General features: G+C 34.3%; 1 protein-coding gene across 1 annotated transcript in view; it reads right to left on the bottom strand.

The window, feature by feature from the left end:
• The window catches only part of DMD (dystrophin), a 1,970,015-nt gene that overhangs the window by 1,209,853 nt on the left and 732,747 nt on the right, over positions 1–27,415 (bottom strand). The window contains exons 35-39 of the mRNA XM_059385278.1: positions 21,132–21,311; positions 20,699–20,827; positions 18,991–19,161; positions 4,986–5,108; positions 2,492–2,629 (exon numbers count right to left, since the gene is read on the bottom strand). Coding sequence (XP_059241261.1) covers positions 2,492–2,629; positions 4,986–5,108; positions 18,991–19,161; positions 20,699–20,827; positions 21,132–21,311 — 741 coding nt within the window. The remainder of the gene's footprint in view (positions 1–2,491; positions 2,630–4,985; positions 5,109–18,990; positions 19,162–20,698; positions 20,828–21,131; positions 21,312–27,415) is intronic.

Raw genomic sequence — 27,415 nt, 5'->3', positions numbered from 1 at the left:
ATATTTAATTGACTAAACGAGTCAACTAAATTATTGTGTAGTCTACATGAAATAGTTTAGTATACGAATATACCTGTATTAACCAAAGACTTGCACAAATTTAATGAATTTGTACTTGACTTTTAAAATAGATACAGATTTTAAAATTTGTATCTTCAGCCCTGGGTTCATCAAAAAATTTTAAGTTTACATAATCAAGCAACTACATTCATGGTTTTAGCCATCCCTGTAAAATTTTCATAGGCCATGAATATTTTGTGAATAGAAACATATGATCATCTTAGTTATCATATGAATTGTTTTGAGACATATACATAGAAGTGTGAAAGATATATATCTGTGAATGTACATGAAAATGACAACTATTATAAAAATGCTCTTTCTTTTCAGGCTTCCATTGCCAACTTTTTCTTATTATACCAAATTGTGTTCCAAATGCAAAATGATGAATTAGTTTAAAAAGAAAACGAAAGTGTATAGTTTCCAATTGACGTGATGAGATAAATAAGGGCAACTGCTTAATAAATCAACAAAGGGTGGAAATTAATCATCTTGCTCCTTACAAGCACACCCAATGTCTTCCCCGATCAATAGAATTTGTTGTAATGCCATTTTATGATAACACAAGGGAATATAAGAGCTCAGAATACAGCTTTCACTTCTTCAGAACAGTAGTAATTAGGGTTTCATGTACAGATTTAACTGGAGCAAAAGAAAAGAATGAGTATCAAAGAATGGCTGAAATAGTCATTGCTCTGGAAAAGTTCTGACCCTCTTTGAAATATTTCATAAGGACTGGAACTGGAGCCACTTGGCAGGGTTACTAACATAACTAATATGTTACTGAATTTGGTGGTGTAGATTAGTTTGGCAAGTGGAGTAGATTTTCATAATCACTTTTAACACTTATTTGCAAGACTGATCTAAATTTCATTCTCCATTTTGTACAAAATCAAAGATGTAAAATTTACTGCAGTTTACATTTTTAGTTGAATTTCTAAACCTCCTGTGGAGGTAATACATGCCTGGGATGAGCCAGATGGAATGCTGCTTTTTTCAAAGGTACTAGGGTAAAGCCACGTGAATGAGCCCTGAGCCATGTCTTATTCGTGACACAAGTCACATCTTTGCCAAGAGAAAGGGCTTGTGGTCATAAAATCTCAAACCCCTTTCATTCCCTAAGCACAAGGTGATGCGTAATGTGTGAAGATATTTAGAGACATTATATAGATTTCTTTAGAGAGATGCCAGATAACCATTAAACACTGCTGTTCAGTAGGACACATATCATCATATGGCCACTATAGATGCTTTAGAAAGCCTAGTCACAGTTGGAAGTGTGTGAATTACACAGATTTCTGATTTTCTCAGCGCATTACGGCTTGCTCTTGCACTCCCTCAAGGAGGAGGCCTTTTCTATTTACTGTATTTATCAGCAGTTACCATCAGAACACCTACTGGCCAATTAGACTTTTCTTGTGGATTCCTTGCAGGCACATTATTGTGTAATTACATTCTCAGCAGTGTTTATTTGGTTGTCTGACTATATGGGGAAAGGTTTTATACTCTTATTTGCATATTGAAAGAAGACTTCAACCACCTAGTACGTAGATCTACCCACATAACTACATAGCTCTACAAGAGTGATTTACAATGAAAGGCTTGGCAATTAACAGTATTAGAAAATCAGCCATGCATGCCAATAGGGAACATTGATAAGCACATTAAAAAACACAAGTTATTTCACAAAACTCTACATAAGTCCAGTGTCATGTCAAGAAATTCCCAAATATTTTTATAGTAAAGCCAACACTACTCTGTCCTTCCTGCACACATCCAGATGAGTCACATGAGTGTTTGAGGCTATCCACTACTGCTGGTTAATACGAGACTACCAGTTCTTCTTCAAGGACATTATTTTTGAGAATTCCTGTATAAATGAATTTAGACACTGTAGACGATTAGTTAGTTGCAAAGAGTGACTCTCTTAAAGGTAAAATGAAGTTAATTGAAAAAAAAATTAAGTAGAATCTCAGGTCTTATTAAACAAATACTAGATTACAAAAAAACTGGACCTATTTTACATAATTTCAATCAAATATAGGCAGCAGAAAACCCACAAAAATATGAATTGGTTATTCTGGCAGTTAAACAGGTCTTTTAAGACAAACGTAAAAATAATATAAAAATAAGCTACATTAGAAAATTAAATGTATAAACACTATGAATAATGTACTGTAATATTTCCCAAACACTACTCAGAAAAATTTGTCTCAGGCAAAAAACACATTTTCTTTTAAGCAACACTTCTTTCAAAATCAAAGACACCACTCAAAAATGTTAAATAAAGCACATACACTGAACAGGAAGAAAAATATATTTTTTGGTGACTAAGATTCTTAAGCAGATTTTATTTATGCACAATATATTTTATCCTACATAAGAAAAAAAAACCCACAGGCAAGGTATATTATAATTTTAGCTCTAATACCTTGAGAGCATTATGTTTTGTCTGTAACAGCTGTTGTTTTATCTTTATTTCCTCTCGCTTTCTCTCATCTGTGATTCTTTGTTGTAAGTTGTCTCCTCTTTGCAACAATTCTTTTACAGTACCCTCATTGTCTTCACTCTGATTAAAAACAACAAGTACAGTCTTCATTTTGGTTTTTAAAAAGCTGTACATCGTTAACAAGAGATAATAAAACATGTCATTTAAACACACACAAAAATCCAATTTAAGACTTGCCAGGAAAGTTATTCTAAGATACTGTGCTCATAGTTTTGCTTTCGTATGGTTTACTTGAGCTTTGAAAAGAATTTAGGAAGGATGCCAACCAGCTCAAAAGGGTACACCTGGTAGTGGGCGATATGTAGGAAGATAGGATTGTAAGGTAGTTCGTCATTTCACACAAGGCACCAATTGGTGTGAAGCATTCTTCTGGCTTTGATTTTTGGTAGGTTTCCAGAAATTAAAGTTTGGAAAACTGAACTAAATGTCATCTATAATGTCAACCAACCCATGCAGAAATATGGATGTGGACAAGTGTCAGATGGCTACGATTCTTAACGTTTTAACACACTCACTCTTAAGTGAACATATTTTAAATGTACACTTATTTCAAATCATCTACTTTAAATAATCTCTATGTCCAAATTAGGACAAATATTAGGGCATTAGTAAAAAATGATGTAGTCAATGGCTACTGAATATTGCAAGTAATTTAAAAAAATATACCATACATGCATGTCGTTTTTAAATAAATGCAATCCAGTAAGTATTAAAATATAGATCAGGAAAATTCCTTGAAAATGTTTTTCACTGCACATTTAGTTTTTAAACTCCAAGAATAATATTTTCATTCACTTCAAAAGAAAACTATTTGAATAAATGCCCATCTAATATGGTAGCATATGTGACCATGTGGTTTTTCACTTCAAGCTTCCTATCTTTCTTTCAACTGAGTGTATGAAAACTTTCTTTTGAGGAGGCTCAACTTGAATGGTACAAGGTACTCTGATGACTTAAGAATAACAAATATGAAAAGTCATATATATGTGTATTGTGTACAATCATCCATAGTACTCAGATGCTACCTATCTAAATCGGCAGTCCATATTTAAACTGCTACACGCAACTGAAGAAGTATTTATTTTTTTCAGAGGAATGACATTTTATCTGAGATTTGTCAATTATTAGTGTAATAAAATAATATAACGCAGACATATGTTTATAATCTATGAAAGACCTTACTTATTTTAAAAAGTCTTTCCCTTTTAGTCTTTCCTTTGCTGGGGCTGAGGACAAAACAAATAAACAACATCAGCAAAACCCACTTCATTTCTTCCCCCCAAGCAGGTAAGTGTTAGCCATAGGGCGGAGTTGGTGAACAGCCCAAGAGGTAAAGAGTACTCTTTTTCACTTCAGTGCCCTCTGTTTTCTTCTTTGACATGAAGGAGAGGTAGTTTTACCTCAGCATCTTGGAAAGCCTCTTCTCGACTTTCTTTCACTGAGCTGAGTTGGCAAGGCCACCAAACCCCATACACGGGGAGTACTGACTCAGGCAGCTCTAGAAGTCAGAACTGTTACCAATGCGAACTAAGATTGGTGGAGAATAGTTTTCCTATTGTTTCACATGCCAACTATCTAAAATTCATATATTGCCTTTTAATGCCATTTTAAAGCATTGTCTCAGAAGTTCCTAACATTGATACATGTCTGGGAAATCTCAAGCATGATATATGTAGAGGTCAAGAAGGCCATATTGGTGATGGCTGTGGAGAGGGAAAAGGAATTTGTGACCAGGATGTGGAAGGAGAAAAATGTCAGTGAAAAGAGGTGTGATGCACAAATATTCAAGCCAGAGAGAAATGTAACAGACATTTTGAAATTAATCAGGGTTGAAGGAGAATGTTATGAGTTTGGGAACAGCCCACATGGTTATATTTCTTTACTCCCATGAAATAAGCAGCATGCATTTATACACATTTTAGACATCTATTGTACCATTTAATCAAATTTTTGTGAAAACCACTTTGTGGTAAACTTTAATAAGTAATTTTTGTATTGTGTCTAATACCCCTCCTCTGAAATAGACATTCTACTACCAAAATCATGACTGACACAAACATCATCCATCCTTGATGGTTGAGTTTCTTACTAAATTTCCAGTTTATTTTTTAATTTAACTCTTTTCCCCCCATTACATTTTGTCCTCTGAGTTTGAAAATAGCACAGGTCATAGAAAAACTGTGGAACTACTTACTAGGATCTGCAAGTGCTCCCATGTGACCATACCATAGTAATTTGGCATCCATAATAAATGTTCAACCAGAATACTTTGCATTTGTAATAAATTATTAGAATCACAAAATGTGCAAGGTTTGCAATGAGAACTTAGTTGGAGACTTGAGTTATCTAATTTCTTTCCAAATATTTATTCATTTCCATTCCTAGTTCATTCACACTTTTATCACAACCAATTTACCATATCTTTATTGAAGTCTTCCTCTTTCAGATTCACCCCCTGCTGAATTTCAGCCTCCAGTGGTTCAAGCAATTTTTGTATATCTGAGTTAAACTGCTCCAATTCCTTCAAAGGAATGGAGGCCTAAAAAAAAAGATAGTGCTAATTTAAATCAAAATTACTTTTTATTAGAAACATAAACCCCAAAAATTACATTTGTTCAACCTCCTGTTGCTAAAATAATGGCATGCATTATGTTCTCATATTCTATTTTATGAAAGCTTTGAAATACAACTGGGAAAGTACCTGAGGATGCAAATAAAGACAAACATTTAACATCATCAGAGCTGAGCATACATACAAGATAATGCAATTCATCATTCTATTTTTTCAACAGAAGTTCATTTCCATATATTTGAGCTAATTGTTAATATTCTAAAGTTGAATTTGATCTTATTTAAAATATTCTGATATAAGTACCATTTGTGTAAATGTTTCTTATCAGAAATTGCCTCATTCATCAAGTAACAGTAACCTCATAAAGAAAAGCAGAAATGTCTCCTTACCCTCAGAAAAACTATATGGCAATCTGCTCCAATATTTTAAATGACATTTTCAACATGGAAAATTTGATAGGCATGCTCTCATAAGACAATGCCATGAGCTTGCCTTAGGACTACTTTCTTTGATAGCACAAAAAAATTCAAATGAATGAACCCAGAACGTTTCACACAAAAATCTGAATATTTATTTTCCAACTTCATAAACATAACAGTTTCTTTGATTTTGAAATTTGTAATGACCGTAGTCTCAAAACATTTTTAAAACCCTTTTTTCTAAAGAAACGACTTGAAGAGGAGTGATGATTAAAAATACATTGGAAATCAAATATATATATTCAAAGGAGTAGGTAAGATTTAATTATCAAAGTTCAAACAGTTAATAAAATAAATGTGCTATTGATCTTTACCCTGTATCCAATTTCTTTGCATTAAAACACTAAAACATATTTTATATGTGATAGCTTCTGAAAACTCATAGATGACATATAGAAATCATATTTTCTTACAGAGCTAAACATTTGCCCATTTGTAAAACCAATTCAGGAATGACCCCCGGTGTCTTATACCAGGACAACGGCATGCATCAGGACTGGTCCCCATCTACTGTTCCCCATCACATTCCCAGTAATAATCTTACTCTTTCTTTATTGACTGGCATCTCCTAGAGGACAATAAAGATAAGTGTTCAAGGAAAAACCAAATATCTACGCATGAAGAAGTGAATAATCAAATCCTATTCACAAGAACATGATTCGGGCATACAACATGAATAGACACTTATCTGTTAGGCACTTTTACACACACCAGGAAGGATTTATGGGTTCTTTTTAAAAAGTGAATTATTTTCAGTATTATTTTTAAATCCTAATGAACATTTGCAATTTGAAATGTCATAGCTAGTTCTTGAACCAGTACAGAATGGGAGTATTATAGATATGCTTATGGGATGTTTCTACTGCCATATTATAAACATACCTTTACACTTTTAAAACATATTTCTGAGAAGTATTATAAAAGCAAAAAGATGAACTTTTCAAATCATAACTAAACAATATGAATTTGATACTATTGAATTGTACACATTTGCTAATACTTAATTAGAGCAAATGCATTGTTCTACATGATTATGTGAAAATACAATGATAGGTATTTTAAAAATAACTTTTATTGAGTGTTTGGGTGTCAAAATAACAAGGGCCCATTTGCAGGCAGATTTATCTATTTTACTTGTATGCATGCTCCCTCTCTAGCTCACCCTATCTCCCCATAATCAAATATAGGGAGTAGTTTCAAAGGCTGAGAACTTGGGCCTCCGTGCATCTTTCTCAATACTCCTTGCCTGATGTATTGTATTACCTTCCCAAATTTAACTCTAACTTTCAAATTATCTCCCAGATATTCATCTTTGGCTGAATTTTTGAATTCAACTTAGACTCTCCAATAGCCACCTGATTCTCACTTAGAGTTCAACATGTCTAGAAATGAGCTCATTATCTTCCTCCCCACCTGCTTGGCACACCAGCTTCCCCAGTTTTGAATAGAAGACCATTCATCCAGGCTTAAAATGTGAGTCATATCATTTTCAACACTTCACTCTAATATCTAATCAAGTCAAATCATTGTGAATTCATTCACCTTGATCAACTTGCTTTCTATTCCCAGAGATACCACCTTTGTAGTCCTTACACAGGAGTTAAGGCAATAAACTCCTTACGGGGTTATAATCTCCTTCTCACATGACCAGTTCCATCCTATGCACAATGATCAGGTCAATATATTCCAAAATATGGCTTTCATTAAGGTATTTCTCTATTCAAGAAGTACAAGTAGAATCAAGTCTAAACTCTAACATGATAGTTAAGGCTTTCCCTAATATTGCCCCAAGGACCTTTCTAGACTTATTTAAGTGCTCTTAGTATCAACTTTTCTTACAGACCTATTGGTGAACTCTGGGTACTTCCCTGATTTTTGGTCCTTAGAATGTTTTTGTTGTTGTTGTTGTTGTTATTGTTGTTTGTTTTTTTAATCTTCTGGTGAAGAGCCTAAGCTCCTGCATGAGAATGTCAAGATTGAATCTGGGCTCCACCATTTAGTAGCTGGGGAATCTTGGACAAGTTATGTGTCCTTGAGCTACAGTTTCTTTATTTGTAACATGAAAATAAGAAAGATCTCTACCTCACAGGGCTGTTAGGAGGATCAAATGTAGTTAGAACATTGTCTGAGACACAATAAATGCTCAGTAAATATAGGTTATCATTTTCTCCCTAAATCCTATGTATCCATATGACATATGATAAATGCTCGACAAGTATTGACTCAAAATCGTACCCATCTATTGATTCCATTAAAAGATCTTCTTTTGAAAACATAGGGCTTATGAAGGATAAAATAAATGCTTGTTGACTGAGTATTTCTATTTACCAAGGTAACTGACAAAATCTTTAAATTCCAAAGGTGAGCATGGAGAAACTGAGACTTAGTTTGGTAACACTGTATCATTCTGAACAACAAAATTTGTTGATTAATTAATCTAGATCATTGCAGAGGGTAGTTTCAAAGAGGATGCCAAAGTGTTTTATATTTGTTATTCTCTGTGCAGTATTTTCATAAGGAATTATTTGGAGACACAAAAAGCATGCACAAAGACATGCAATGAGAAGGATGAGTTCCATGAACACCCCATGAAGATAAGGAATTTGTCAATCTTGTTCAACCTAGAGTCATTCCTGGTACATAGAAGGCTCTCATAAATAAATACTGCCCAACAAACTAAGTAAATGAATGACCAATCATGGGGTAGTAGAATAAACAATTCAAGGAGTTCCTGAATGGTCTGGAATTTTAAATAACCCAATTTTTGTTGTATAAAATCGTAAAGACCTGATTGGTCAAATGCTAGTAATAATGATGCCATAAAGTACAAAAACAATATAAGCAGATGCAAATAGCTTTTAGGAAATACTACTACAAAATGAATTAGTAATCAATCAAACAAGATAATGCAAACTTAGATTTTATTAGTAGTACATGTAGGGTCTGGATTTCCTGATCAAAGATTGCCCTCCATTTATTAAAAATGCCATTATACAGATTAGGGATTTGAATTATTCTGTGTGGTTCCAAAGTAAATTACTTGAATCAATGGGTAGAAATTAGCTGGAGCCGGAATTTTAGTTTAATATAGGAACAATTTATTAGTGCCATGTTTTTTTTTTTCTTTTTAAAAGCACTAATTTTAAAGTAGTAAGTAACCCATTGCTGAAAATATACATGCAGAGGCAGAATGATGGGTATGTTAGACACTTTTCACATGAATACTTCCCTAAAATTTTATCAACTTATAGAAAATTCTCTCCTCTAAATTCAAAGGGTTTTGTTCATCTATAGTAATGTAGCTAAATAGAAATATAATGCAAGTCATATAGGTATTCTGAAGTGTTCCAGATGCCATACTAAAAAGTAAAAACAAATGGATGAAATTAATTATAATAGGTTTTATTTACCTTATTTCCCAAAATGTCATGTAAGCCTATAATTGACATAAAATTAACAAGATAATTTATATTTACTTTCTCCTATTAAGACTTCAAAAACCACTATGTATTTTATGCTTCCAACAATTCTTAATTTGGAGTAGCCACACTTTAAATGTTCAGTAGCCATATGTGGTTTATGGTTACCTTTTCACACAGTACAGATGAGTAGCAATTATTATAACTATTACTTTGAAGAGAACAAATAGCTCATTACTAGTTTGCAATCTATCACGAGTAATGTCTTACTATTGAGAGTCAAGATGCTAATGTTTTAGTTAATAGATTTTAGTGGATTTAGACAATTCTTATAATGTCCATCTCATTCACTTGCTTTCAGATATGTTCTCTGAGAGGAATTTTCCAGAAGCCTTCTGTGGATAGAAAAACTTATGGGAGTGGGTTCCACATGTTCTATCAGGAGTCTCTATTCCTCATTTAATGTGTACAGTACCCTACACTGTACTTCAGTATCTCTTACATATTTGAATATAATGTTATTTCACTTTCATCAGTTTATACTTTGTCTCACCAGTATATTTTTTTTAATCCCCGAAGTTCAGAACATATCTTACGTACTCTTTTCCATAGCAATTATAACTCCTTTTTTTCTATAGAAAAGATACTTACTATACGAACTACTAGTTTTAGAACATCCAATATATTAATCAAATTAACCAGTAACCAGTTTTGTAACCAAAATAACCATAAGTACTCAACCCAATTATTTTGGCTATACTATTGGCCAGATCAAACCAGCCATTTGACATCTGTATGATTAATACTCATTGTTCAAATACAAGGATTTGGGAAAATTTAAATGCTTCTTTAAGAGTTCACTGGTCATAACACTCCTAATGAAGGTAATCCTCTGACCAATTATTTTTATATATCATTCTTTGGTCTTTGTTGCTTTGTAATTTATAGTTATTATATAAAAGCTCATCAGAGAAATGCACAATAAGCAACCTTCCATAACAGCTCACTTGTGAGTCACCAAAGTTTAAAACATATAAAGTATATAATGCCTTTTTAAATTCAGAATTTTGATAAATTATTTAAAGAAATTGAAAACAATGTGGATATCATCTTAATTATTAAGGAAATTTCTTCTATTGAATTCAAAGAAAATATATGACTACAAAAGAACTGGAATCACAATTAAATCACAATGTTAGACATGCACACAAGATAGGTTTTAGAATACACAGAAAATAATCAAACAAAGATTATAATATTGTATGGAAGAGTATAAACCAGGCATGAGTTTTGCACCATTTAATTTTTTACTTACCTTTTCATCTTAATGGCTTTAACATGACTGTGTAGTCATACCAAATACAAATAAAGTAAAACATAGGAAAGTTTAATAAACAGATAAACGGACACAAAAGAAAGATGAGACAGAGAAACTGAGAAAGACAACACTTTGTTTTCCTTGATTTTTAATGTTTCAGATTGCTTAACAGCTATTAATTGTGCTTTGCTGTATGATTTAGGATTAATGAAATTTAAGGCTTTGTTAAAGTCTTAGCATTAAAGGTGATTTATATAACAAGTTAACAAACAATAACAGACTGAAAAAGGCAAAATCAATTACAAATTGATTCACTATAAATTGGAAGCATTGAAATTACTCAAATACACTTTATAATTTTTAAATTGTAACCTTACTTTTAGTTAAATATTACTTCTAACGTGCACAGATACACTAACATAATAATGACTGTGTTTACACAGACAGCAAAGTCAACATTTGTTAATATAGACTATGTAATCTTAATAAATGTGATAAATGGTCACTACATTCAAATTACACTAATATCTAAATTGCAAATAAATAATCTGAGTGCTACAGATCAGTTTAAATATGCTTCAAACCAATCAGTCTACTCTTTCCACTCTGCAGTTTTGAAAATTTATTTATCATTACAATGCTGGTTTTAAAAATATAATTCATAGAAACCAAAGAGAATAAAGTTTCAAGGACCAGTAACATCCTGTAATACAGAAAAGACATACTACTAATATGTTATGAAGAGCTATTTCAAATCCAAATATCTGGACAGGGAAGAAAACTTACAAAGAAAACCACTCATATTAAAAAGATCTAACTAAAATGAAGATAATCACATAGTTTATAGATTCAGTCACTCACTTATTTTAAATTCGTAAGAGCAAACTCCAAACAAAATAAGAAATTATATTAAATAAATAAAGCAAATTGACTTAGAAGAGTGACATTAGATTGGTTGGATTCTTTTACTAATTAGGTAAGGTACTGGGTTATCTTTGATGCTTTGAGGATGAGAATGTAAAATATGGTAACTCCCAAATTTGTGGAGTTAATTAAGGAAAGTTACCCAGTACATTGGATTTTGAATTGATGAGATTAATCTCATGGTCATACTTTTCAGAATTAGGTAGAAAATATATTGGTGGCTCAAGAACCAGCCCACTGCCTGCTTTTTTGTTAAATATAACTTGGAGTATTTCTCTACCTCATGATTAAATAATTTCCAGAAGTAGTAGTAGCTGAAATAGGAGAAGAAAGGATTGCACTGTAAAAATATATGAAGGAAACAAATGAATTAAAAGCAAAAATACAATACTTTGGACAGCTGTGCGTTTTTTCTTTCTTCTTTTTCCTTCCCCTTCTCCCTTCCTCTCTATTTCTGCTTTTTTGTTCAGTTCTTTTTGTTTTAAATGCAAAGAAGTGCACTTAAATCATTTTTAATGTGAAATTAGACATGTTTATATTGATATATAATATGAGGATAAGAAATACCTGATAATATAAACAGAAGTAATAAAGTATGCTGGGTTTCAGCATGCTGGAGTACACAAAGCAGTGAGCCAGGATCTGACATTTTTCTAACCAGGCTTTGAGAAAATGGGCAACCCACTGGCTCTCACAGTCCCCTGTAAATATCTGAAAGTCCCTGGTCCAAGAAATGATTACTTTTGCATCTGATGACTGACCAGAGAAATAGGTTTCCTTCTTAAAGGATCATAATCAGAAATCTCCAAATAGCATGGTTATTTGAAATAATAATATTAATAATAATAATAAATAATAATAATAAATAATAATAATATTTAAACATATTTAAATATCATGCTAATAAGAGCCAGTTAGTTCTAGCAAATGACATCGCTTACCAAACTAGATTAACATCTATTTTGAAAACATTTTAAATTATTGTAAGAAGGATTTGTGACTAAATTTTCAACAGAATTAACCTTGATAAAAAGATAGCAAATTACAAATGTGACAAGTTGTTAATATAGGGATTCTGTTGCTAGGCTCATTTCTTATTTATTTCAGTGAAATAAAATTAGCAGTATAGTACTACATGGTTTAGGTATTAATTTGTTAATATTATTTGAGGATATTAACGGTAATTGTTACATTTTTAGTACCCTACAAATTATGCAATTCCTGTGGAACTTTACCAAAGTGTTTATGTTTTCATTATAATTTCTTTGTATAAAATTTCACTAAAAAGTGTGTGTATGTATGTGTATGCGATATGTATTTGTACAATACAGATGTATTGTAATACATATGTGTACGCATACAAATACATACATATATACAAACAAGAATAACCATGCCAATTAATGGGCCATGTTCTCTTCCATCAGAGAAGGTATTAAAAAGATCAATATATTTGTAACGATAAAGTTGATTACTGAAAATTAGGCATTACTTAAAATTTTGAAATCCAATATATCTTATTTTGACATTCTAGGTAATATTCGTGTTATTATTTATTTCCCACTGATGTTTAAAAAAGCCAAAACATTGTCTAAACTCTCATTAAAGTATTCATACATTACTTTTTACATAAAAAATCCTTATTTAAGATAGATTAGGCCCAACAATATAGGGCTTTTTTTCCTCCTGATACGTTCATTACTAAATGGGAAAATCACTGGCTTTGTCAAAGGGGTGTGTGTTTGTGTGTGTGTGAAAAGTCCCTGATCCAAAAAACAATTACTTTTCCATCTGCTAACTCTGATTGGAGGTCAAAAACTTGACATTGTAATTATAATAGCAACAAAACTATGGATATTTACACAAACAATGCCAGACTGTCCAAATCTCATGTGATAATTACACTAAATATATAGAGAGAAACTGCCACATGAATTTTAGGCCCATTATGCAAATTAAAGAATATAGGGTATAAAATACCCAACAGCACATAACTCTTTTTTCCCCCAGTAGCACATAAATCTTTTTTTTTTAAAGATTTTATTTATTTATTTGACAGAGAGAGATCACAAGTAGGCAGAGAGGCAGGCAGAGAGAGAGAGGAGGAAGCAGGCTCCCTGCTGAGCAGAGAGCCCGATGCGGGACTCGATCCCGGGAACTCGAGATCATGACCTGAGCCGAAGGCAGTGGCTCAACCCACTGAGCCACCCAGGTGCCCCGCACATAAATCTTAATAAAGAATTAAAGAAATAAAAAGCAAGTTCACTTTTCTTTTGGTTGGTGCCAGTTGCAGTGCCAATAATTTAACATTTCAGCTCTATAGAAATGAAGACAATTTAAATAGGCCAATTATATGTATAAGCTTCATAATCTCTTATAACAAAGTAATTGCCTATATTAATAGGACATAGCTAGATAAAATGTTTAGTCAACACTATTTTGAAATTAAGTATTATAAGGTGATAAATAATATCTTGATGCATATTTTATTCTTGAAACTCAGGTGTAGACTCTCATACCCAATGAGTCTTGAATCCTGAGTCATTTTTTAGCTCACCATCTTTTTGGTCCTCACATGTAATAATTTAAGTTTAGGTTAGATTTTTTTTTAAGATTTTATTTATTTATTTGACACAGAGAGAGATCAGAAATAGGCAGAGAGGCAGGCAGAGAGAGAGGTGGAAGCAGGCTCCCCACTGAGCAGAGAGCTCAATATGGGGCTCGATTCCAGGACCCTGAGATCATGACCTGAGCTGAAGGCAGAGGCTCAACCCACTGAGCCACAGGCGCCCCTAGGCTAGTTTTTAATGTGTGGAGACCACTGGCTCTCAAAGAGAGAAGCTGTAGACCACCTGGTTCTCAGATCCTTAGCATGGATATCATCCAGAAACTTCTTAAACATGCAAGTATCAGGCCACACTCAAGGTCTATTGAATCATAATCTCTATGGGCAGTAGGGGCAGGGGATAGACAGCAATCTGTGCTTTAACAGTTCCTCCATGTAAAGAAAGATCTGAAAGTTACTGCTCTACACTATGACCTCCTTTTCATTCCCAGAGACACCCCTTTATTTGAGGTATTCAGTGTTTCCCATCTAGATTATCACCATGGCTTCCTAATTGTTTCCCTACTTCTGTTATTATTCAGTTGAATTCTCTTCACAACTACTATTGGACTAACCTTTCAACAGTGCACTGAAAAAAAAAAACACACATTAGGAACTCCTCATTGCCTACTGAATTAAGCGTAAACTATTAGTCTAGCTGTCATGACCTCTCCACACTGTGTCTAATCATCCTCTTCAGTCTTATCATCCACAACTAAGCTTCACGCTCAATGCTCTACATTTTGAAAGTAAACTGAATGTACTCTCCACTGAACACTATATACTCTTGAGCTTTTTCATAGGCTATCCTGAACTGCTACCTCCTCTGTGTGGCTAGAATGGCTGTTAATTCACTGAGCATACACTCATTCTTGGCCCAATATCCATGAACATATCTCACTCCACCATTAAACAGTAAGCTCTTTGAACTCATCACTCCTTAGCTAGCAATACAGATAGCACAGAACCAAACATTATGACATGAAATACCACATGGCTGTTAAGAGATCATTCATATCGGTCTAATTTGCCAACCATTCCTTCATTAATCCTTTAAGCTCTACCTCAATTACCATCTCTCCCAAAATGCAGACTCCCCTCTCCAATTTGGCTTCTCAGAAGATGGAGAGAAGCAGAGATGCCATAAGTAACAGTACTGAGTAGTCAGTTTATTTCTGTTTATTTCTGCCCTCTAGGTACCTCTTTCCTGTTATCTTCTTTTTCTGACAGTATCTTCCTCACTATCACTTTGCTATGCCACCATGTTCAGAAGCCCTAAGACAGAAAGAGTTGAGACATGTTGTCTTTGACCATTGATTCCTCTGACTTTACCCAGGGTGATGAAGTTAACACTGGCTCATTTTTATAATTCTGACCATGCCCATTAAAGCTGTCATTTTCTCAAACAGATTTCATGCAGATTAGGAGAGATTAAGCAATGCAATCAGATACTACCAATCAACCTAAATAAAATGGGAAGAGGTGGCATTTCATGTCATATTTGGGACAAGCAGAACTTTCTAGTATTTCTTATATTGGTCCACTTGATAATCTATAAGGCTGGTCCTTACAATGGAAATATCAAAGACACCTTCTTGATCCTAGCCCATTTCCAGCAGAGGCCAGAAGGAGAAATCAGCCAATCCTCCATTTATTTTTCCCTTCAATTTCTGTCTCAATTCTCAAAATTTGGCCATTCAAGGCTAACATATAATATGATGGAAATAACTGTGGATATTAATGATTTTTACCATTTGGTATTTATAAAGTAACATGTAGGTTTTTTAAATGTATGCTTTTATATATCTTAAGTCATTTAATTTTTACCACATTCTTGAGGTTAGGATAAGACAGATATCATCTTGCTACTTTTCTAGATAAAAACATGGCTCTGAAAGGTAAAGTGTCACATCCAAGACCACATTGGAAGCAAGTTTCGTGGCTTGAAATTAAGAACGTTTTCCCTTTTTCCCCCCCTCACCCATAGTTAAAAGTTACCACTACAAGGAGCTGCATCTCATGGACAAGTTCTCAACCAATCTAAACTGAGGACCTCAATGCTCACTGCCTTCCTGATTTTTCATTTCTTGTCATGAACAGTCCTTGCAGGAGACATAAACTTTGTATTCTTCACCAGACAATGAATCCAGGGATAGTTGGTGAGTTTTCAGGGTAAAATTTTGCTCTGCTCAATTGCCATTTCTAGTTGACCATTAAAAGGATCCTGAAGTGAGTTCTTATACTGAGTCTACTTTCTATCCATATATATTCCCAACCTACTTTATTTAATCACTGTAGATTTTCTTCCAGATTATTCTTTTATATAAAACCTGCCCTTAGATTCAAACATAAGAAGGGCATACTCCAACCCAATCTCACCATGCATAAGCTCTACCATATTAGGAGCTTGACTTTGAGATCAAGTCACCCCAAGAAGTCCAGCACTTCCCGAATTACCCTACTTTATAAACAAACACACGTACAGGTCATTATTTTAAATTCCTTACTGCATCAACAAAAGACCACTGGACTGTCAAACTTTAGAACTATTAAGAACTACTCTAATTACTCCTTATTTTAGCTAAACCAGAAATTTTACACTATGTTCTATGTACATAACTTGTATCTCTTGAACCCTACGACAGGAAGGAGAAAGATAAAAGGACAGAAATCCACCCATCCACTAACTCTCCTGTTACCATTTTTTACGTCCTGTTCTAAATAATAATCCTTCAGGGTTGAGGGTGGTGCTAATCTGGTTTAACTCCTTTATTTGATAAACATTATTTATGACAAATCACATGTTCTGCCTAATGCTGACAAAATTACACCTCGGATTCCATCTTTTATGTCACTTCTCTTCATATTATACTACGTGATTGCTGGAATTATCTCATTAATTGAACATCTTCATGAAAATGTACTAGTGTTAAGTATGTCAGATGATTACAATGACTAGGTTTGTGTTCATAAACAGATATTCTTAAGTATCTTTTGCACCCGTGTATACTTCCACACTTTAGTAGCACAATGCAATGAAAAAATCAGCAAAATGTCAGATAAGCTTTATCTCCATGTTTTTGGTTTCATCATGACGATAGAGCATAATTATCTCTCAAAGCCCCCAAATGGGGTCACTATCACATTCAGTCATCTTTATTGATTTAGAGAAAAAGGAGTACTTGGAAAAGTGACAATGTGATTCTTTTGTTAATTTATATATATATTGAAAATATTGATTTAAAATCTCTTATGCTTTTCTTCAGTAAGGACAATAAAAGAAGTGCAGCAAGTGGCTCGTCTAATGCAAGACATATGGAAGTAACTGACAAATGTGTACGGAACATAGGATGAAAATTCACAGACTTCTCTTGGCCATGCTAAGTCTGGCAATCTATCATACAGGCTGAATTCTACTCATCTGTCAATATCTACAAGTCACAATCCTGTGACATAACTTGTCTCAATCTACTGTTGCAAGGATCAAGAAAACAATACCTTGTTTTCTCTGAAATACTCTATAGCTTAATGATATATATGGCAGGAAGAATACAAAACCCAATAATGAAGTACCAGCATCCATTTCTTAAGATGACTGAAATAGCCTTTGGTTGTTTATATATTACATACTCTAATGATAGTCCATAGAAATAAAAACAATGGACTTAAACAGCAGAGTAAATTCTTAAAAAACCAGCTATGCTGTGAGAATAAAGTTTGGAGCCTTTCAGATATTTTCCAGGTGAGGACAGTTTCCTTAAAGTAGTACATAAATGAGTAAAACTAACTCGTTAACTTAAGCATTACAAAGAAGCAGCAATGCATTAAGGTATGCTAATGCCTTTTCTGCTTTGGGAGAGCGATTTCTGAAGGATATCTATGTTTCGTGGGTATTAAGTATTTGAAATTCATATCACATTTCAATATATTTTAGAAACTCTTTTAAATATATACTAGTACATATAACAGTGACACATTGGAATGTGTTAGGAAATATAGTAATTGTAAATCATGCTATTATTGGGTGTCCATATTTTTGAAAATAATATTCAAGTATATTCTCCTATTGTTCCAGGGGTCGACACTTACCTGACATATTACATCATATCATATTTTCTCACAAATATTTATAAAAACATTTTTCTCATCTAATATTATTTATAGCAATTATCTATATATGTAAATACACATATTTATTTTACATACATTTTTGTATTTGAAAGCATATCACATATGTTGAAAATGTATCAATTGACATTTTATAAAATTGGGGGTAATTACCTTGCAATTTAACACTAACCCAAAAGAGTTGGATTTATATATTTTTGTGTATTTTTGCAAGCTGCCTATTAGGAAAGATTTTGTCTTCATTAAATGTTACACAAATATAAAGGGTTATCATGCAAAAGTTCCATATTCCCTGGTTCTTCATTAAATAGAATAAATATAAATAGACATATAAAATTACAAAATTAAGATATATAAGCTTTGTCATTATTTGTTTTCATTGCTTGAGCATGTTATTGTATCCTAATGGGTTTTGTCACAGTAAGTATCGGCAATTAGCAAGAGCAAGTCAAGTACACACACATACACACATGTGCATGACCAATAAAGAGATACAAACACCCTAGATCATGCAAGAGATGTACAAGGCCCCATTTGGATATTTGATCCATATTACACACAAGCAATGTTATATTTGGCAAAATAAGTCAGTAGTGCTTTCCTTAGATAGATGTCTTTTGTGCTTTTTTGTTGTTGTTTTTGGCCTGCAGCATGCTATTTGTTACTTTGCTGAAGGTTACCCCTGAAAGTACATAAGTGAACCAGTACAGAATGCAGTTCTAGAATAGCTGTGTCATGAAAGGAAAAATGACAGAGAGAGACAGACAGACAGACAGACAGAGAGACTGGTGGGGGATAGTGAGGAGAGATTGATCGCCCATGAGATTCAGTGTTAAAATTTCCTTAAATACATTTTGGCCTTCATTTTCTTTTTGAAAACCTTGCTGTGGGGGTCGCTTGCCCCCTTCAGAGTACTGCGTAACCTTCGCAAGAGATCATTTATCACTAGTTTCCACCTTGGAGCAGATCTTCCTACCTTTCCAGTCTTAATTCTGTGAGAAATGGCTGCAAACCGATGGTTGAGCTCTGAGATTTTGGGCTCTACTACTTTCCTGCAGTGGTCGCCGCGGTTCGCCATCAGCTTTGCTGCTTGGTCACGCGTGGAATCCACCTTTGGGCGCATGTCATTCATTTCAGCCTTTAAACGCTATATTCCGTGAGCAAGAGACAGGGCTCGAAGTTAGTAATTAAATGGAAGTTGAGAGAGAGCCAGAGAGTGAGAAAGAGAAAGACAAACAAAGAACAAGCACATGCAGAGGAATACAGAGGGAGGAAAAAGCCAACTTCCCTAAAATAGAGGAGAAGACTGAGAATGTGTGCCATCTCAGGAAAATAGATCACTGCTCCTGTTTAAGTTGGATCTAGGTTTATTTTTAATCTGAGGAAGAACGAGGAATGTTCTCTATGTTGCCCACAACCAGCATATTTTATATTTAGTCTTATTTTATCTTAACTCTACTCAACGTCATAGCCGTGGAACAACCTTAATATATCCTCAGAAGGAAAGGTAGCTGAGGAAATTTTTTTATTCCTTCCTGAATACTTCTGAGTTCCCTTTTATTATACTGAGCATCATGGGGGAAAAATGGACTTTCCAATAAATAAGGATTCTGTGTCACTGAAAGAGGGAGTGAAGAAGGTTCTGCCTGACTCAAGGGGTCAGAGAGGGTATAAATGAAATAACTTAGGTCCTATTATTTCAAAGACCTTGGAGGAAATTCACGTTAAAATGGCATTCCTTAACTACACATTGAAGGACAAGAGAAAGCAAGAAAAGGTACACACAACAGAGTAAATGTGTTTTAGGGATAGCCTGAAATACATCAATAGTTTTTCATTAAAAATGAATTATAATCTTTGGAAAATAACAATTTCATTAACATTAACATATGCGTTGTTCAGACAGAAAATATAATTTTTGAGTGTTCTTTAACTAGCAACCCACTAGTTAAATACTATTATTTCAGCACAACAAAATAAGGAATCACTAATTTAAATAAAATTTGTTAAAATTTAACTCTTCCTATTTAATTGAGAAAGATGTTATCAAATGGAGATTAACATAGCATCAATAAGATAAATTCGCACATTATACCTCTCATATCCTTTTATAGCTATCTTTTTTTTTAATGAAGATTAAGTTGCCTTTCTGAAAGATGACTCAGGACATCCTAATAATTGTTTTTGATATACAAAGAGAGAACACGAAGCCATGTTTACTTTACATATAGTAAAAAATAAAAACATCCAGATTTATATAAGCTGAGTACTGTTACTAATTATGAAGATTTGGATGTTGCACAGGCAAAATGTCCAGATGATTGGATTTCAGATAGGCTGTGAATGATACTGGGAAACTGATCCTTATGTTAGATATAGGAACACACTACTAAGTAGTCAAATGGGCAGGAATTTACAAAATTACACCAAAATAAATCCTGGAATCTCTTTGTCATTGGTGTTTAAGTTTTGTGCAATTAGCTGAGAGGTGGATATGGACATATATCCAGATTATAAAACTCTTCAAAGTCATTAACTCCCATGTGAGTTAAGAAAGTAGGGAGGAGAGGGAGGAAGGAGGAGAGGGAGGAAGAACTTTATTCACTCTTATTAATAACTCCTTGATTACTGACATGATTGGTGTACAGTTAGAAAATTGCTTTTCATAATATTTTATTTGCTACCTTAAGTATGTCTTCTTTTTGCTGAGGTTTCCTTTTCTCAGATTCATCCAAAAGTGCTTCAGCCTGAATGATCCAATTTGTGATATAATCCACATTCTGGTCAAAGTTTTCCATATGTTTCTGGTATTCCTTAATTTTATAGAGATATACCATGACATAATACTGGTTAGATAATATTCTTAAAAGATCTGTCATGCTTTCTATAACATTAAAAGGCAAAAAGAATAGTATCTGTCAAATCACACTTAGGGGTGATCTCCCTATAAAATACTGCAGAGACATAGCAAAATATTAAAATATAGTTATAGGTGTTAAAAGCCACCATTCATGTAAAGTTAAGGAATTTGCAGACATAGATATTATTATTCAAAGCATACATAATTTCTTTCTCATAATGGAGAGGGGTTGAAAATCCTCTAGCTTCTTCTCTTACCAACAAAAGATTTAACCACTCTTCTGCACGGGAAGTGACAGCTATCCAGTTACTATTCAGAAGACTCAATTTATCTTCCACCAAGGTCTCCTTCTTGCCCAAAACCGTTTTCAAGGCCTCTCCCAGCTCTGTAACACTCTTCAGGTGAACCTTCTGTTTCTCAATCTCTTTCTGAGTAGCCTGTGAAAAGGACAGTATTTGAGCTTGGAGTAATTCATATATGGTAGTCTTTAGATTTAATGTTTTTGAAATGACTGTGTGTATAGTTACTACAGTAAGATTTTTCAATGACTTAAAACTTCCATTTGTCTTCATGAATGAAGAAAATCCTACCATATACATTGTAGTTACCTTATTGGGCATATATAAGCATATATCTATATCTATATCTATCTATCTAGATATGTGTGTATATATATATACACACACACAGAAGCATGTTGAACTTCTATTTATTTATTCTATTTATATTTATTTCTATTTATTTATTTACACTTAATGGATAAACATAATATTGTCCATCTAAACATATTTATAATTACTTAATTTGTAAGTATACTGGGTGAAGACAGACCTCAGAAACCTCATACACAAATAAACAATGGCTTTTAGAAAATTTAGCATGTAGTGTGCTCTTGTATTTCTACAGAAGAAATTTTCAGCATTTTGGTGCCACAAACCTATTTGGAATCTGGTGAAACATAAGGACTCTTTCTCATAATAATATTAAAAAAATAAACTTGAGTCCACTGGATTTTAAAGGAAAGGAGTTCTATTGGAAAACAATATACAAAATATCTTTTTAAAACCTGTAAGATAGGGGCACCTGGGTGGCTCAGTGGGTTAAAGCCTCTGCCTTCAGCTCAGGTCATGAACCCAGGGTCCTGGGATCGAGCCCCACGTTGGGCTCTCTGCTCCACAGGGAACCTGGTTTCTCCCCTCTCTCTGCCTGCCTCTCTGCCTGCCTCTCTGCCTACTTGTGATTTCTCTCTCTCTGTCAAATAAATAAAATCTTTAAAACCTGTAAGATAGTAATACCTGTTTTCTTTCCTAATGTATGCAACTATAATAATCTAGCAGCAGATGTTTAGGGTAATTTAAAAGTAGTGATGAATATAACTGGTGTCTTGAAATATAGACAATGAATAGAATATGATATAGAATTATCTGCCATTTTTACTGGTGACAAAGTTGCAGGAACTATAGCTATTACTGGGGTTTGCTGCTCGCATTCTTAATTGAAAAAAAAATACTTAATTTCAATTAGAGGTCTGTGAAAATAAAGAAGTAATATGAGAACCCCCTAAGAAAGCACCACCACTTTCTAAGACCTGATTTACAAAATTTAAAAACAAGCACATTTAATATTAGAAAGCTGATAGAAAAACTGATCCTTGTATAAAAGTTTACACTCAGCTCTACCCCAGCCCTTTTCTGGTGATGTATCATGGCTGACCAGGTGACCATCTTGCACTTCCTGACCTCTGCCCTGATCCCTTTCTTGCCCTCACACTGTTGTGGGACATTTCACTATGGGCTAAGCCAGACCAGAACCTCACAAGAAGTTTATTTATTTTTAAGATTTTTATTTATTTATTTGAGAGAGAGAGAGATCACAAATAGGCAGAGAGGCAAGCAGAGAGAGAGGGGGAAGCAGGCTCCCCGCTGACCAGAGAACCAAATGTGGGACTCGATCCCAGGACCCCGAGATCATGACCTGAGCTGAAGGCAGAGGCTTAACCCACTGAGCCACCCAGGCACCCCTCACAAAAAGTTTAAGTAAAAGATACAGAGACTGTGACAACACACCAGCTCAAGCATTTAGAAATGGAATTGATATCTTCACCAGAGCAAACGAAAGCCAGAGTAAGACAAAATCACTGGGGAGTAGCAACAATACGAAAGAGGAGGGAACTCACCTGCAAAGAGGTAAATCAAAAATGTGCAGAGAGTATCAGAAGTGGGCCAAGTAATCGAGACTGAGAGTGAGGGTCTCTTTGAGGCCAGCTTGTACCTCATCTTTAATTCGTAGATGCTCTGTGGCTGCCTATCCTTCACACCATCAGGTCTGCTGAACTCAAAATCACTATGTGTATGCATTTTGTTTTTGCATCTCACATCACATAAATAGGGGTAATAAATCTGATAAAAAGACTGTATAAAGTGATTTGTGCACAAAAGATATTGTTTCTCCTATCCCAACACAATCTTTTGTATTTGTGTTTTTCTTTTTCAGTGGACAAATATCTGAGATTTGAGTAATTATTGCCAAATGCACTTATTGGCTACCGTGTAGAGGGTTGTCTGTGATGCAGCTGTCATCTGTAGTGCATGGGTAAAGCCAGCTGTTCATAGAGGGAATTCCTTCATTTAGCAATCCTAAATGTTACTGAGCTCCTACTAAAGGCATCACTGTTGTAGCAATGACATAGGTTATTCTACTTAATGTCTTTAAGGAAATTATGAGAAATGCCTCCCTGTCATGAAAACAGCCCTTCTGGAGCTTGACTTGTGAGTGCTCATGGGCTAGATTTTATTCCTTTCATCTGCATCCTTGTGTGGAACACGACCTTTACAACCTTATATGGTAGCCATTATTCTTGGCACTGTAAATAAAATGACAGAGAATGTCTCTGTCCTTATGAAACTTATACTCAAGATGTATTTGTCAAAGATATGGAAAGACAGGCAAATGAACATGCCCTCCTTCCTGCATTCATTCCAGACTAGTGGCTTGTCACCAGAGATTATGTATTTGCAAAGATAACACCTCACAAAGTTGAATCTTACTTTGTGTTTGGATTGGTAATTATCTCTTAAAATGTCTTAAAGATGACACTGTTTTAGCTTTGATATAAAAAGTTATATACACAGACATCTGTCTCTTCTACTCCAGATAATGCAATTAAAGGCAATGAAAATTTCCAGATCTCAGAAGGGTTAGAAATTTTGAATTTGGGAAATATTGTTGCAAAAAGTTCATGGATCACAGCCAACTACTATGGATTAAACATCTGCCAAAATTCTATAGCTAATTTTCAAGAGAAAATGTTTAATATATAGGGATACTTCATTCAGTTCATGAAAAGAATAAAATAGGAAATGAAGATAATCACGAGTATCACTTTAGCTTCCCTAGTATTTTAAGACAGCACTCAAAGACATGAAAGTTACTGCCATGATGAACAACAACAACAAAAAAAGCAGTAACCATCGTGGTGATAATAGCCCCAAAAGTGATTCACTCTTTTCATTCTTATCATAAAAGAAATCCTTGAGTTATATCTTCACATTCGGGATTCAAGAACAAACTGGTATTAAATAAATGCTATTTTTCATTAGGAAAAATATTGTACTCATTGAATAGATTTTTATTTTTCCAACAAAAGTATTTTTAACTTAGTTTCAAGAATATAACAGATTTATTTTAAATTAAAATATGACTTTAAAATATTATTATCTTAGACTTCAAAAAATATACTGATATGACTTTCTGCAGGTCTCAATAAAATATCGATTAGTGAATTTGCTTTTGGTGCTTAATATCCACTCTGTACTGTGCCATTCACTGCCAGAGAGTAGAAAGGAAGTAGTCTTTGCATATCCTGCTTTAATTTTACCCACAGTGTAGCTGCAGAGAAAGGCTAAAGTGCAATCAAGTATTTGGTATCACAGTAGAAAGAACTTCTTTGAGAAAGATGAGTCATGGTTGGGATGAACATGAATGGTTTTAAGGAAGAGGTGATACTTGTAACTGAAGTTCACCATTAAGGATTGGATCAAGTGCCAAACAATCCAGAAAATATGAAGGTCATAATCAAAAGCCACAATTACACTACTGGGTATTTACCCCAAAGATACAGACATAGTACAAAGAAGGGTCACATGTACCCCAGTGTTTATAGCAGCAATGGCTATAATCGCCAAACTGTGGAAAGAACCAAGATGCCCTTCAACAGACAAATGGATAAGGAAGATATGGTCCATATATACTATGGAGGATTATGCCTCCATCATAAAGGGTGAATACCCCCCAACTTTTGTATCGACATGGACAGGACTGGATGAGATTATGCTGAGTGAAATAAGTCAAGCAGAGAGAGTCAATTATCATATAGTTTCACTTACTTATGGAGCATAAGGTATAACACAGAGGGCATGGGGAGATGGAGAGGAGAAGTGAGTTGGGGGAAATCGGAAGGGGAGACAAACCATGAGAGACTGCGGACTCTGAGAAATAAACTGAGGGTTTTGGAGGGGAGGAGAGGTGGGGGGTTGGGTGAGCCTGGTGGTGGGTATTATGGAGGGCATGTATTACATGGAGCACTGGGTATGGTACCTAAACAATGAATTTTAGAACACTGAAAAAATTAAATTAAATTAAAAGAATCAGCAGCCACAAAAAGAAAAATATGGAGTATTTACTGGATACTAAAAAGAATTGAACCATTCTCCCAGTTCTATTAGTTTCCCATACCATAACAATGTTTATACTTGTCAATGTATTGAGAACTGAATTACTGGACTGAACTCCAACTACTGTTTTGGCTATTCTTTGCATACCCTCACTCATGCCTCTCTAAGGGACGTAGTTTTTTAAGGGGTTGGAGAGATGAGGAGAAAGACATCCAGTCCAATCCTTAACATTGATGCCTTCTTTGGCTGACATGCTAGGTGAGGGATGGAGAAGGTTCTGACAGGTCTACCCTTCTGAATGGACAAGTTCAAATTCAGTGACTAAATGAAGTCATTTAGCTCAACTTTAAGGTGTTTTTTTTTTTTTTTTTTTCAATCTTGTGGTAATGTGATAGCTTCTAGGGCTGATTTTAAGGCTGAGTAAAACAAAAAACAAACAGAATTATGCACATTCACTTTTACTATGACCTATGACCTGGCCATAAGTCCAGTTCCAGGAGTTTCACCAGCAGCTTAATGTCAAATACATGCTTGGCACCTGGGGTTTTTAATGACACAGGAAAAATATCAGCTAAGAGTAGAACTAGGTTTAAATATTAACTGCCATAAAATCTAACATACTTTTACTGTCCATATGTTTAATTTGTAACATTTGATACCAGCTCCAGCATACAGTCGAAATATTAAACACTAATTTCCATGATTTCAAAGACATAAATTTGTTGTTGATTTCTTCCTAGCCATAGCAATTTTCAAAGGCTATTCCAATTTCCTTATAATAAAAAAGGGATGGCATAGGTTAACTTCTCCTAATAAAGATACCCATGTGTTCAAGTAAAAGATGGAAATACATTCTGATTCATTCTTCATATCTGAAAGTTAAATCACTCGAATCTAATTTAAAATGGCATGAGGTCCAGGATTCAGCCATCAGCTTAGCAATTCATTTCACTGATGGGTTATAGCAGGATGAGAAAACTCATTCTGTTGGTTTCTAATGATCACATCATCATGTGATGGAAATAGTTTTGTTAATTTTATTAAAGGTGAAATGGTAAAAAAAAAAGTGTAAGATGAATTATTTAAAGGTGAAATAGTAAAAAGTGTAAGATTAATTAATTATCTGATCCCACAGAAACATGTCCGCAACTATTTTCTAACAGGGGCAGAGAAACCTAGCACACTTGGGCTTGATCTCTCACATTTCCAGAAGTGCAATGGCTTCCAAAAGTCTTCCTGGAATTTCCCAGTGATTTAGATTCTTAGGATAAGTTCTCTGACTTCCTATCATTCCCACTCCCCATCCCCAACCTTTTTAAACTCTGTCTCCTGCCCATAGGTTCTATTTCATTCAGCCCCACATCTAGTTAAAAAAGAAAAGGAGCCACAATACCATTTCTATATCTTTCTCCCTTTACTAAGATGCTACTAAATTCTTGTTTATTTCAGCTCTTAATCTCTTATGCAAGTTCCCTCTCATCTGGATGAAGGGTTAACTAATACACCCAAAAGGATATTTTAAAAGGTTCCCCTCCCCACGGATTCTGCATTTAGTCAGTCTACATAAATATTATACCATTTCTGGTCATCAAGGATGGAGGAGGGTTCTTTCACCTTTAGGTACAAAATACAGTTACGGGAAGAAAATTTAAAAATTACATTATTGCAATCACATATTAAGATTTCTGAAACTGACATGACACTTAGAATTTTGGAGAACAGGGCGCCTGGGTGGCTCAGTGGGTTAAGCCGCTGCCTTCGGCTCAGGTCATGATCTCAGGGTCCTGGGATCGAGTCCCACATCAGGCTCTCTGCTCAGCAGGGGGCATGCTTCCCTTCCTCTCTCCTACTGTGATCTCTCTCTGTCA

Source organism: Mustela nigripes, chromosome X (genome assembly GCF_022355385.1).
Source record: "Mustela nigripes isolate SB6536 chromosome X, MUSNIG.SB6536, whole genome shotgun sequence".
NCBI classification, from domain to species: domain Eukaryota; kingdom Metazoa; phylum Chordata; class Mammalia; order Carnivora; family Mustelidae; genus Mustela; species Mustela nigripes.
The sequence above is the reverse complement of the archived record's forward strand: the minus strand, read 5'-3'. Positions and strand labels throughout refer to the sequence as shown.